The sequence below is a fragment of the Haliotis rufescens genome, unplaced genomic scaffold (assembly GCF_023055435.1).
Source record: "Haliotis rufescens isolate VD_foot unplaced genomic scaffold, xgHalRufe1.0.p SCAF_2, whole genome shotgun sequence".
In the NCBI taxonomy this organism is placed as follows: domain Eukaryota; kingdom Metazoa; phylum Mollusca; class Gastropoda; order Lepetellida; family Haliotidae; genus Haliotis; species Haliotis rufescens.
In genome coordinates, this window is record NW_025963890.1 from 20,493,035 (window position 1) to 20,507,722 (window position 14,688).

Sequence of the window (14,688 nt, forward strand, 5' to 3'; positions counted from 1 at the left end):
AATTCTTGACCTTACCTCTTCTCCATTTTGTTCATTCATGAGAATCTCGTTCAGGAACTGTTTCCTTTCAAAGCCAGTGGACTTCTGGTCGAACATGCCCGCCTGGATGACCTTCTCATCCACGTTCAGCTTGTAGCGGGCTGCAGCTAGGATGCGCTCCTCCACGCTGTTGACTGACATGAGACGCAGGACACGCACCTCTGCCTTCTGACCGATACGATGAGCTCGATCCTGGGCTTGCAAGTCCTAGCAGGAAACACCATACATTCAGACAAAATACTTTGACCAGAAAGAAAACCTTAAACATGCTGGTGTTCCTTATGATCAAATAAGTACCTGTTATGCACATATCCCCCTGACAACATTACAAACTGTCACATAAGCCACATCTATTTTTACGCGACATTTCAGACAAATCTACCATCTATCACAGCATGACTGAATTGTCTTCAGCAAACATAAAATTATCCTCTCATTTGGAATGTACACTTCCAAAGCCTATTATACTATCAGTACAAAACACTCACCTCGCATCATTTCATTGTCCCATTAACCATCTGTGTAGCACTAACCTAGTCCATTAACCATCTGTGTAGCACTAACCTAGTCCATTAACCATCTGTGTAGCATTAACCTAGTCCATCAACCATCTGTGTAGCACTAATCTTGTCCATTAACCATCTGTGTAGCATTAACCTAGTCCATTAACTATCTGTGTAGCACTAATCTAGTCCATTAACCATCTGTGTAGCACTAATCTTGTCCACTAACCATCTGTCATCTGTGTAGCACTAACCTAGTCCATAATCCAATTCTGTAGCACTAACCTAGTCCACTAACCATCTGTGATCTGTGTAGCACTAACCTAGTCCATTAACCATTTCTGTAGCTCTAACCTAGTCAACTAACCATATGTCATCTGTGTAGCACTAACCATCTGCCACCTGTGTAGCACTAATCTTGTCCATTAACCATCTGTGTAGCATTAACCTAGTCCATTAACCATCTGTGTAGCACTAACCTAGTCCATTAATCATCTGTGTAGCACTAATCTTGTCCACTAACCATCTGTCATCTGTGTAGCACTAACCATCTGTCATCTCTGTAGCACTAACCTAGTCCACTAACCCCTCCAATCTAACACAAGTTCACCCCTCATATCTAACACAAGTTCACCCCTCCAATCTAACACAAGTTCACCCCACCTGATGAGGGTTCCAGTCGGAGTCGAAGATGATGACTGTGTCGGCAGCCTGAAGGTTGAGACCGAGACCTCCAGCCCTGGTACTCAGCAGGAACACGAAGTAGGGGGAGTCCTGTTGGTTGAACAGGTGTAGGAGGTGACCTCGATCCTCAGACTTGGTTGTTCCATCAAGACGCAGGTACCGGAAACCTTAAAGAATTACAGTGTCAAATTGAAACAGAAAGTAATCCGAAGATGGAAAGTCAACATTCATTTCTTCAAAATTACAAAAGTTTGCATCTGTGAGAGAGAGATGAGAGAAGTTTCTGTATGTGTTGAATACTACTTACTTCTGTATACACAGAAGCATCTCTACCCTGTTTAGCTTAGTGCTTAGCTCTAAATGCACTTAACAATGCTTACCTCTGTGTACAAAGCAGTGCTTTGCCTATATATGCCCGTAACAATGCTTACCTCTGTATACAAAGCAGTGTTTGGCTCTGAATGCCCGTAACAATGCTTACCTCTGTATACAAAGCAGTGTTTGGCTCTGATTGCCCGTAACAATGCTTACCTCTGTATACAAAGCAGTGTTTGGCTCTGAATGCCCGTAACAATGCTTACCTCTGTATACAAAGCAGTGTTTGGCTCTGATTGCCCGTAACAATGCTTACCTCTGTATACAAAGCAGTGTTTGGCTCTGATTGCCCGTAACAATGCTTACCTCTGTGTACAAAGCAGTGTTTGGCTCTGAATGCCCGTAACAATGCTTACCTCTGTGTACAAAGCAGTGTTTGGCTCTGAATGCCCGTAACAATGCTTACCTCTGTATACAAAATAGTCCTCCATGATGCTCATCAGAGATGTCATCTGACAGAACAGCAAGACTCGGTGGTTACGTAACTTCAGTTTTGGCAACATTCTGTCCAACAACTCAAACTTTCCAGAAGATCTGTACAGATCAGGGCTGGAAACAGAAACACACATCAACATGAATTCCTAGGGGTGGAGTCAGATAGTTTGTTTGTTTGTTTGTTGTTTAACGCCACACTCAGCAATAGTCCAGCTATATGACAGCGGTCTGTAAATAATCCAGACTGGACCATGAGCAGCGATCCACGCAATTAGGATACGATGACATGCATCAACCAAGTCAGCAAGCCTGACCACCAAATCCCGTTAGTCGCCTCTTACGACAAGCATACTTGCTTGTTAAGGCAAGCATGGGTAGCTGAAGAACTATTCCTATTCTTACCTGGATCTTCACAGTACAAGACACATGCCCAAAAGCTAAGACAAAAACAAACCTGCTTAAAAAAAAAGAATCAATATCTGGCTTTTGTGACTTACCCAGTGACAATTCCGCCCTGTGATCCTGCTGTCTCTGCAAAGGCCTCCTCAATGTGATGAAACATGAATGGATGGTTACAGATCTTTCTCAGCTGCATGATGGTGTTCATCAGAAGCTTGGCTCCTCCCTTGCCCTGGAGACACACAACACTTCATCATTATCATTCTGCTATAGCACGAGTCACAGTACTGTTGGCCTTCCATTTGCAGAGGGTAGCTGAGACTAAACCTGCTTAGAGTGAGTGTGAGTGAGTGAGTTGGGTTTAACACTGCTTTTAACAGTATTCCATTTATATCACGGCGTGTCACCTGAACATGGGAGAACAGCCCGAAGTGATGCAGGTCTCAGACGTTTACCATTTCCGTGAAACCCACGAGCACGGGTATGGTGCTGACAAACCTAGAAACATAACTGGGGTGAACTGGGATTCGAACCCACAATCCTAGGTTTCTTGCGTGCCCAAGGGACACAACTCTGCACAGCGAATCATGGTGCCTTAGACGACTGGGCCCTGTGCCCCCCAAACCTGCTTAGAACAGTGTTTCAGCATTTTCACTGCATGTCAGTTAAATGTGACTGGGATGCCCAATGTGTGCACCTCATGGACAGTAACACCCTAAAGAATGGAGCTGCTCAGACAGGCCAAGATCTTATCTGGGTAATTCTAGGATTTGAACCCTTGACCAGTGGTTCCTGGCAGCACAGTCTGTACATGACTTCTTGCTCTCTCCAGTCAAACATGTCTGTCAGAACACAGCTTGTTGAATCAATACATGTATGTCAAACCATTTCTACTGCTTAACTTAATCTGCAATTCCTGTTAGTTTTATTATATTTACATGAGATGCTGAAGTAAAGGAAACTGAAATTTGCTATTATTGATCTTATTCACATACTACATAGCAACGACGAAACCATCAAAATGTTTGCATTACATGTTGCCCTGTTGTCTTACCTTCTTGTCCTTCTCAGATCCATCTGTGAGCAGGACACCCTTGTGTTGCATGTGTCGGTACAGGAAGCGCTGTAGAGCCGACATCTCACACTTGATCACATACTCAACCTGAAACAGTCATCCAGGTCATACAGGGTCTTATACTGCTTGCAGCAATACTGCAACCATGCTGCACGATGGAGGCACCAGGGAGGTAGGGTGATGAAGACAGGTCCATCAGGTATTAATAAATCAGTCATGGAAATGAAGAGCCTCCTCTTTTCAATGGACATTTATTTCTTCCAAGAATGAATTATCACAGTAATTTATCCCTGTGGTGATTAGAAGACAACTGGAAGTATTACTGGTCACAGGATATCTGACAGGCCATAATATTGTTGTCATCCATGAAAAGAGGAAACTAAGGCGTACATACTGGTGGAGAAAAATTGTTCAACCAGTGCAGAAGTAACAGTTTTGACAAGGTGACTTGGAAGAGTGGTACTATGCCCCACATATCAGTTGACACTTTAGTGTTCAGTATGAGCGCAACGTTTACCTTCTCAGGTAGCTGAGACTCCACCTCCTTCTTCAGCCGTCTCAGTAGGAAGGGTCGAAGCACCTTGTGGAGACGTCGGATGATGAGCAGTGTCTCTTCCTGATTCAACTCAACCTGACCAAACAAAGTCACACGTGTATAAGGGAGCATGTCCAGGCCTTGGGTATAGCAAGTATTTGTGTTATTTTCAAATTACGCTCCGAAGTTGCCAACCGTTCCATCAAAATTAGAAACAACATCATATTGGTGATTGGGGCAGGCAAAGTGTTAGATGCCCATCTCATCTTAAACTTCATTTTGAAAGATGCAAGGAAAATAATGACTAAAGGGGTAATGAGTTAGGGTTAAAGCTGCTCTGTAACATATTTCTGTCATATCACAGTTTGTCAGTAAATAGGTGATGAAAGCCCAAAGTGATGTATGGCTCTGATGTTTACCACTTTGGTGAAACACATGAACATTAGTATAGTGCGTAAAATCATGGATAATGATCAGAGCGAGCAAGGATTTGAAATCCACAAACATAGGATCCTGACATGATGGTCTCCTTGATAGCTTGTCATCTAGGATCCAATACACACCTTCTCTCCTGTCATGGCGAAAGGAGCGTTGAACCACTGCTCAAATGTGGCACAGGATTTGAAGATGGATGGCAAGAGGAAGTTCAGAAGGGCCCACAACTCTGGCAATTTGTTCTGTGGAGACAATAACCAAATACATTTTTTCCATGCAAGAACATTAGTGCAACACAATATCAAGTACAATAGTTTATTAGAATGTACTTGTCCCAGTGCTATCCAGAAAGCAATATTCCACTCCAGCAACTCTATTTTCTACTCCATACATTAATACTCAAGTAAACCATTACAGAAACCAAAATTCTTGTTTTGGCTTGTGGACTAAAATGTTTATGAAACATACGCACAAATACTTCAGGGAAGGACAGAATCTACTTTACCAGTTCGTATCTATATGTATTACAGGGAACCATATATTCTTATGATTCAAAAACTAAAATATCGTCAAACTTGCACCTTATGCTACTGTTTTGGGTTTTCGAATGACATTTACAGGAATCAAACCTATGTTTGAAACCTATAAACTGAAGACACAGTAAATTATCTCTCAACTGAATGTAAACATACAGTAAACTTAGTAAAATCTAAATATTTTTTACATTTGTATACTTATCCTGCATTACTCCTTAATGCATTCACTGCTTACCTTGCGACAAAAAAAAAACTGGGACAGCTAACCGGCGATGGTCCTTGGGTGAATGGCTCTGTTCGTAATCCCACTTTTACATCCCGCTGTCGCTGTCCCTGTGACCTCACGTGACCAAAGGTCAACTCTTCACATCACTGCCTGTCGCCCGAGCTTAAAAAGCCTATTTTTGAGGTTTCTGAAGCCAAAGTGGGGAGGCAAGTCTGCGACGGGTGGGCCTTAAACGTAGTAATGCAGGATAAGTATACAAATGTAAAAAATATTTAGATTTTACTAAATTTTTTACTTATCCTGCATTACTCCTTAATGCATCTGTATCAGACGGTACGGAGGTGGGAAATCCTCACAATACAGAAACCTCAATAATTCACACCCTGACAACATGACACAGATTGGTCAGTAAACCGTTCAGCGGAAAAGTTGAGAGAAAACGCTAATACGGTAGGGTATTACAATGTGGCAAACAATTGCACATTGGAATTAAAGAATAGTTCCCTATACATTTTAGTAATAAAGACAACGAGCTGCTCAGCCAAATCTTTACTTACTATATAATTATAGCCCTGATGACAATAACTTGTCTTCCCCTGGCGAAATCTGATCGATTACACCAAACAGGAAAAGGCTCTGTATAGGGTGCGTACATTATTTGCGTTGAAGGTTGGTAACTTGCTGAGCTACAACCAACGGCCCAAAACTCTGTACACCTTCAATGTCCTCGAGAGTCACATCGCGAAGATAATGACTAGCGAAAACTGTGTCAGACCTCCAAAAACATCCTTCCATGATTCTCTTGATAGTACAATTGCAGTGTAAGGCCATGGTAGAGGCTAATGCCCTGATCTCATGAGGATTATTCGTTCTTGGTGGATCCAAATTGGCGATCGAATAGGCCTGAAGGATGACTGCGCATAACCATAAGGATATGGTGTTGCGACTGACCTCGGTCGTGGATGTAGTAGATACGGGTATAAATAATCGCTTCCTCGAACCACGCCTAGTCTTGGAACGGCGGATGAAAATTCGCAGTGCCCGTACCGGACATAATAGAAGTTCACCCTCATCCTCACTGCCCACAATCGTCGAGATTGGTGGAATGGTGAAGGAACGATCAGGTTGGCCTGGTAATTGATTTTTGGCAATAAAATCCCAGCACAACCCCAGATGTACCGCTCTGTGCGTCCCATGCTCAAAACGAACCCGGGTGATGTCGATTGCATGTAATTCGCTCACCTGTGCCGCTGTGGCTAATGCCAAGAGAAACATTGTTTTCTTGGTGAGGTATTAAAGGAAGATGCATTGAGGGGCTCAAATGGGGGTCCTCGCAAACCTCGAAGTACCACGTTCAGATCCCACACAGGTGGGCGGAACTTAGTCTTCTGATCCTCAAGCCTGAATGAGCGTAATAAGGCCGGTAGTTCCGGGATCTTAGTAATCTTACGATTATCCGGAACGGCCAACACTGAGTTAAGTGCAACCAAGTACGTGGTAATGGTGCTACCTTTCAAGTGTCTCTGGGTACGCAGATGTAGGAGGTATTCAGCTAAAAACTGAGGCGACGCCGTAGTAGGATCTTGACCTTTTGCTTTGCAAAAAGTGTCAAACGATCCCCACTTATCATCATAAAGGCTTCTAGTAGAGGGACGATGAGCTAAGGTTATAGCTTTTGCTGCCCGAGCCGAATAGCCTTTTGCACTTAATGCCTTTTTAAGACGAACCAACCGTGCAGACGAAATTTGTCTGGTGTTGGATGAGGCAATTTGCTGTGAGGGTGGATAAGTAGGTTGGACCACTGTGGAAGGGGTAGTGGATCGTTTCCTGCTAGCTTCCTGAGCTCGACGAACCACCCTCTCGCTGGCCACCAGGGCGCGACCAAAGTCAGAGCAAGTGTTCTTGTCTCTTGGATCTTGTATTACCCTGGGAAGTAGAACTGGTGGCAGAAATGCATACGCATCTGGTAACGGGGAGACATATGTCAAAAGTTGGTGGTTTTGGCAAGTTGCAAACAGGTCGATGTTTGGTTGCCCGAACTTCCGAACCAATAATTGGAATGCTTCTGTGTGAAGTTTCCACTCGGTGGGTGCTACCCTGTCTGGGCGTGATAGAGCATCGGCCAGAATGTTTCGACATCCGGGGATGTGCTGAACTATGAACTGTAGTTGCAGCCGATCCACTAGATGGAAAAACCTGAATGTCTGTTGAAGTAGCGAGTTGGAGTGTGTTGTTCCCTGATTGCGCAGGCACCACACCACAGTGCTGTTGTCTGTGGATATGGAGAGTTGGGTTGATTGTAGTTGATTCTGCCAATGGGATATGGCTAGAATTACGTCTTCCAACTCCAGATTGTTTATGTGCCATTTCCGATGAGCGCTTGACCATAGCCCTGAGACTGTCTGGTCTTGTAGGTGAGCACCCCACCCCTGAAGGGAGGCGTCTGCGAATAGGTGTAGATTCAGGGACAACCCTGATAAAGAGATTCCTCCTAAGACATTCGACTCTATCGTCCACCAACGGAGATAAGGTCTCAAATGCGTTGGTAGCATGATGGCCCTGAGTGGATCCTGACTCCTGATGTAGGGATTCAGGAATTGTTGTATTGGGTGTAACTGTAATCGGCCTCTGTTGGTTAGGTCCTGGGCTGTGGTGAGTAACCCTAGCAACACTTGCCATTGGTGAAGTGTGCGTGGTTGACAAAGAGCAGGTGACAGGAGGCGTAAAATCTTGTGCCATCTGTCCCTGGGGACCGACAGGAGGTTCTGATCTGTTTGAAATAGTCCTCCTATGAACTGGAGTCGAAATGATGGAGTTAACTCCGATTTCGCCTCGTTGACTATCCAACTCAGTTGATATAGTAGTCTTCTGGTGAATTCCCGGTGGCATACTAACGTCGGTGTGTGTTGATGCAAAGGAGACAGTCGTCTAAGTACGACTGGAACCAAATGTTCCTCAGCTGTAGAAACACAGTAATGGGCTTCATTATTTGTGTAAATAGCCACGGGGCCACTGAAATGCCAAATGGGAGTACTGCCCACTGGTAGTGGACCCCATTGAACTGGAACCTGAGGAATCTGCGATCTTTGGGATGAATTGGTATGTGCAGATATGCATCCTGTAGATCGATACTGATCAAGGAATCGAACACTTTTATGCTGGTTCTGAGTAGTCTCAATGTAATGAGGCGGAAATAGGGTGGACGCTTCAGATAGAGCTCGTTGAAAACAGAGAGATTGTGTATCCTTCTCATCTTGTCTGAGCCCTTCTTGGGTACCAGGAAGATGTGAGAATAAAATCCCGGAGTTAGCGCTGGGGTGTGTATAATCTCTACGGCTCTTTTCTCCATAGTAAGTCTATGTTGGCCTTTAAAAGGACATGTTGCTTTTTGGATAATTCCCCGGAATGGGTGCCGTGGTCAACGGAGGAAAAACCTAGTTGGTAACTGTGGCGTAGAATGTTGAGAACATAATCGTCCCTGAGGATGCTCCAGTTCTTCCAAAACCGATTCAGTCTCCCGCCTACGGGGGTATCAACAATTGGGACGACTGGGGGTAGGAGATCCCAGTCGTGACTGTCTAACATTTCAATGTTTGCCCCTCCTATCACCTCCCTTACTGTGGTATTTACCACGTCGGGATTAATAAGAACCCTGGGGTTTTCCTCTGCCACGCCCTTTGCCACGAAAAGAATCTTGCACCTGTCCTTCCTTAGGCGACTCACGTCTAGGCCTGTCTAGGCCTTGAGTGCTGTTTAATCCCTAGCATAACTGGAAACCTTGGCGTGTGTGTCTGAAATCTGTTCGTTGAACAGAGATGAGGAAGACCAAGGTTGACGTAGCAATCTGCGTTTAAACTCTGAGTCCCAAGATAAGGCTAAATAACCCAATCTCCGAGTGACAGTTATTTCTGCCAAACGCAGCTTTAAGATGATTCCTCATATGGTCAATCTGACGCTGTTGAAAATCAACTATAGTTTGGAGGTGATCTAGTCGGTTAGGATTATCCTCTGACAGATCCTACTCTACCGCCCAAGTAGACGATGCTAATGCTGCTAAAGGTTTTAATACCCTTCGGATTTCTGTTTCAATAAACGCAACTCTGGTATCCTGAACCTTAAGAGTGGTAGGCCTTGACGAGCCTGTCATTCTCTGTATATCCTCATCCAAACTATGTGCCTGGTTTGCTGCCTCAAAGCCATGAATAGGAAATTCATATTTCCTAAACCTGGGAGGTCTGAATGACGGCGTAAGTGTGAGCCTGGAGAAGTCCTCATCCAAAGATCTAATCATATCTGACATCATAGGGTCAATCGGAATCGACGTAGGATGTGTCCAAATAGTATCTTTTTTATCTACCCCACTACCCAGGGAAGGTACTGAAATAAGGCGGTCAGCTACCCAATCAGGTACTTGAGCCAGGCTAAGGTGAGTATTCCATTCGTTCGCGGAATCTCCCTCCTCACCATTAGAACCATCTGATGAATCAGAACGACGTTGATGTGTACGTCTTGATGGTGAACGACTTCTACTCCGATGTGCAATATTACCTCTGACCGAGGGCTTAGATGAACTGCCTGGTGACAAGGAATCATGAGTTGATGTCCAAGTACGGGCAGGTGTACTGGTACTACTCAACGAAGAATGTACTGTATTATGACTCATAATAGGAGTGTTATACACATTAGTCACTGGAGTAGGCGGTAAAATATGTGCCGTAGATGTAGTTGATGCAGGTGTCTGATACATAGGCATAGGCGTAGGCGTAGGCATAGACATAGGCGTAGGCGCAGGATACAGTTGTGTCATAGACTGCTGCCACATTGATTGTAGAAAATTTTGCATCCAATTAGTGTTTGGAATTGAATTTGGCATAGGCGCCTGCGCTGGATACGTTGGTTCAGCGCTAAGCTGATCGTGTGCTGCTTGCGTAATATCATACGCTGATACCCCTGGGGCTGAAGTCATTGTAGAAGCGCTTGGGTAGTAGGGCTTGGCTGCGCTCGGCGCAGGCATATGAGGCGCAATGCTCAATGGAGTAGACTTGAGTCTAGCTTGGCTTGGCGCTACCCCCGACAACGCATCTTGAGACGCTGGCGCACTGTCTGCAGACGTAACAGATGTAGAATTCTCCAAAGACTGCAAATTGGGTGCAATTATAATACGCCCAACATTCTCCGGGAGAGAAGATTCCGGTGGCATGTGCACCTCCGCGGTGACAGTTACGGCCGACCTATTATCCCTCATAGATAAAGGTTGCATCGTAATGATCGAATCCTGTCCCTTGCTCATTCGCGATAGCGATAAAGACATTTTCCTTTTCTCACGACGTGATTGCTACAAAAAAACACATTTAGAATTTGGTGCACAAATTTGTGTACACGACAAACAACGTGGGTGAGGATCTTGAATAGATTTTTTTCCATGACAATTAGTACAACGCGCAAGCATTAGTTACGCAATAATATACTAGAAGAAAACGGGACTGGAATTTACTGCCGTAGATAATTTCTCGGCAAATTTTGGAACGAGTTGAAAGTGTATAAATGCTTGAATATACGCAACTCAATGAACCGCCAAAGCTAGTAGTATTGAAAACAACATATGAAATATGTTATACATACCTAGCCGATAATTGTAAACAATTGACTACCTTTGCCAAGCAAACAATTGTAACACAATTCAAAATGGCGGGGAACAGATAGCACGTGGCAGGAAAAAAAAGACACGTCTTTTTTTCCGCCTCAAAACATCAAATACAACTTCACAACATGTTGAAAGTAATATGAAAAGTATACATCACCCATCGCAGAAGAATTTTAGAATGGTAGACGAATTGGAAGGTCTAAATAAATCCAAAAAAACGAGAGCTCCGCTGGAAACGTCCTAGCTATGTCGCGACAGGCAGTGATGTGAAGAGTTGACCTTTGGTCACGTGAGGTCACAGGGACAGCGACGGCGGGATGTAAAAGTGGGATTACGAACAGAGCCATTCACCCAAGGACCATCGCTGGCTAGCTGTCCCAGGTTTTTTTTGTCGCAAGGTAAGCAGTGAATGCATTAAGGAGTAAAGCAGGATAAGTAAAAAATTACAGTTATAACAAACTCAAAGGGACCACTAATTTTAGTTTGTTATATCAGTTTTCGTTATATGCATTTCGACCGTCAGACATCTTTTATCAAGTCATGTGACATCATCTTACTCAATAAATAACAAAAGTGTGCACTGTTCATATACAGAATATATCCACTTCAATCACTATTGTTACTTGAGGGTGTAACTTGAGGACAAGGTGTCAGTACTTATAAGTAAATCACTTGCCTCCAGTTGTTTATTGATGCTTTGAACAGCCGCGCCTGGCTACACGTTTTGTTAGGCGGATTGGTGACACGTGAGGAACTCAGCTCAGGGATTTAGAGTTTGGTATACACTTAAACATTATCGCTGACAGAGTTCACACGGGGCCACAAGGTGAGTTCGCTATATCTGTTATTTCATTATGAGCATGTTCGTTATATCCATCAACTTTATATGATAAAATATATGGCAAATGGCCGGAACCAAAAGAACAGTTTGTTATATCAGTCAGTTCGTTATAAGTGTGTTTGTTATAAACATAGTTTACTATATTTGATGTTATTAGAAATACTGTGAGTGGGTGAGGCTGACCTGGAGTGGGGTCCCTGTGAGCAGCAGTCTGTGGGGGGCGATGTAGTGGGTGTTCAGGACCTGGGTCAGCTTACAGTGGTGGTTCTTCATACGATGACCTTCATCGATGATCATGTACCTCCAGCGCAACTACAAAGCAAGGAGAGAGTGAGTGTATGCTCAAGACCTAAATACCTAAAAAAATTGAAGCCTTGGCTTTGCACACTAGAAGTTGATACTATGAGCAGCAATCCATGCTGATGGACCAACATAGGTTTGAATGATTCATGCATTGAGAATAACAGAAAGGCCATAATTGAAAACCACCTTTTCGTACATAATCATTTTTCTTGAAATCCTGAAAATTTATAAATTAGAGTATTGAGTAAATAATGTATGTTTCATGAAACTGGAACATACCAATTTACCCAAATTACTACTATATGTATTCCAGCACAATACTGTGGTCTTGTCTCTGCAGTGAATTGATTATCTCCCTTACCTTGGACAGAATGGCCTTGTCCTTGATGATGTACTCATATGTTGTTAGGAGCACATTAAACTTGCCTCCCTTCAATTGTGGGGCAATGTTTCTCCTGACCAGTGGTGATCCCTTGTATGGGATCTTGATAACAGAGGGGGCCCACTTCTCGAACTCTATGATCCAGTTGGACAAAGTTCTGCAAAAAGGATAATGGGATAAAATTGTGAATACAATCATGCTAACAAATACTGTCAAACATGAACAATCAGGATAATCTTCATACTACTTCTTTGAAACATAATGTCTCCAATTGAATTATTGAATCACTGAAAATACTGTCAATATCCGACACAAGGATGAAGGCTTCAAGCAGTGGTATTTCTACAACAATGGCACAAAGATCAACCATTCAAGCAGTGGCATACTTACGACAATGGTACAATGATGAGGAATGGTCCGTTAACTCTCTTTCTTTCCATGAGGTATGTGATAAGACCAATGGTCTGAATGGTCTTTCCTAGACCCATCTCATCAGCAAGGATACCATTCAGGTGATTGTTGTACAGGGAGACGAGCCATTCTAGACCCTTCACCTGTGAAGTGAGTAGGATAAGCTATATTGCAACATGTCACTAGATGACACTTGAGCTCAAATTAACATCCTCTTTCAAGGAGAAAATTTACAGTGCACTTGAACGCCTCCAAAAATAGATCTATGTAGCACATTTCATCCAATGTCACACAGTCTACATTTGTCAAGGGGCCCATGCCACAAACCAATCTTTGAGTAATGATCATTATATGTTTTTAATAAATCATAAGTGTTAAGGCCAGTTGGTATGTTGACATGGCCTTCCATGGAATACGTTTTTGCTGACATTTCACTACCACATTGGACACTGTCAAGACAAGGTACCAAGAAAGAAATTCTCATCTAGTTATCTATGTAGTTTCCATCTTCAAACATTCTTTCTATAATTTAACATAGAAAATCAGGTCAATGCCACCAATCAATAACATGTCAAGATGGTGACAACCTACCTGGTACTCCTTCAATGTTCCATTGACCAAGATGGACGCTTGTTCGAACACCTTCTCTCTGACGGTGTGAGCAACACCATAGTAGTTTTCAAGATTCTTGTACTCATCATCCTCATCCTTAGTAGATGCTTGTCTGAAAGAACATCAGGTCAATGTAAAAACTATCTGCCTCTTGTATTGTAACAATTAAAGTTAAATTCACTTCAAAAGCTCAAACTACAAATGTGACATGTACTGTGGTCAAAGATTGCTTATCAATCGGACAATACTGCTAATATGCAGCAGTACGACCCATACAACTCTACACCCTAGGCAACAGGAACACAGGGGTAAACCTACTGTATAATCTGGTTGGCAGTCTCCTCATCTAGGTTTTCTGGGCTTGTGGCTTTAGTCCCAGGTCTATTCTCAGTCAATATTGAAGGTGGCGGCAGTGGCTCGTCAGCTTCAGACTCCTGAAACATCATAAAAACTCATAATTAACAACAGAAAACACTAAACCTTACTTAGTTATTAATCACTTTGAAATAATAATTGTTAAAAGTAAGTGAGAGAATGTAAGTTTTGTCATAGTCAGTGATATTCTAACACTATGATGGTAGTCTGTACAAAAGAGTCATCAGGAGATGTCATATCCCACGGTCTGGCGCAATTTGGCAATGGAGTTTGGCTACTCATACCCTACTTTTGGTTTATTGCCATTGGATACCTTCACTTTAGTGAAGAAAAACATAATGCTGTTCAGTATTTTTTAACATCCCAAATCATAAAAAGGCACCAGTTCACTACTAGACTGATCTGTGCAGCAAGTTTTGAAAAGAAATATTTAACGGTTATGAGTTATGAAACGGAAAATGGACAGCTGACGGACAGACATGCTGACACTTTTTCAAACCTGGGGGATAAAAAGCGAGTCTTGGCCAGGCAAACCAGTGTTTGGCAGGTGGACCAATGTTCAACAAATATGGAAATGGCTAAACCTAAACCAACCAGGTCTCGCAGGATAATCAATTGTTCGTTAGTTGAATCTTATGACAAGGGATTCGAAGGATCTATTCAGCTCCGTGGGAACTGCCTTGGGTACTAGAGAATATTCTGCCCTGAGTCTCCCTTTCTTCTTGACATCTGGGAGATGAGAAGGTGGCATTTAGCCAGCGTTTTACCAGAAGCAAAATATCTTGTCCAGGACGAATATAAATTGAGAATGGATGCAAATGATTTACATGGCGACCCCTTGTACATGCAAAGGTTTGAATCATCAAAATTAATCCAAA

At 43.1% G+C, this 14,688-nt stretch overlaps 1 protein-coding gene across 9 annotated transcripts in view; it reads right to left on the minus strand.

Moving 5' to 3' along the window:
* LOC124114190 (probable global transcription activator SNF2L2) overlaps positions 1 to 14,688 on the minus strand; it is a 40,049-nt gene that overhangs the window by 7,870 nt on the left and 17,491 nt on the right. For all 9 annotated transcript variants that reach the window (XM_046474774.2, XM_046474778.2, XM_046474772.2 and 6 more), the window contains 12 exons: positions 13,754 to 13,869; positions 13,415 to 13,547; positions 12,803 to 12,966; positions 12,392 to 12,569; positions 11,911 to 12,039; positions 4,609 to 4,722; positions 4,028 to 4,141; positions 3,490 to 3,597; positions 2,534 to 2,667; positions 2,008 to 2,150; positions 1,206 to 1,393; positions 16 to 246 (listed from right to left, as the gene is read on the minus strand). In XM_046474774.2, coding sequence (XP_046330730.2) covers positions 16 to 246; positions 1,206 to 1,393; positions 2,008 to 2,150; positions 2,534 to 2,667; positions 3,490 to 3,597; positions 4,028 to 4,141; positions 4,609 to 4,722; positions 11,911 to 12,039; positions 12,392 to 12,569; positions 12,803 to 12,966; positions 13,415 to 13,547; positions 13,754 to 13,869 — 1,752 coding nt within the window. The remainder of the gene's footprint in view (positions 1 to 15; positions 247 to 1,205; positions 1,394 to 2,007; positions 2,151 to 2,533; positions 2,668 to 3,489; positions 3,598 to 4,027; positions 4,142 to 4,608; positions 4,723 to 11,910; positions 12,040 to 12,391; positions 12,570 to 12,802; positions 12,967 to 13,414; positions 13,548 to 13,753; positions 13,870 to 14,688) is intronic.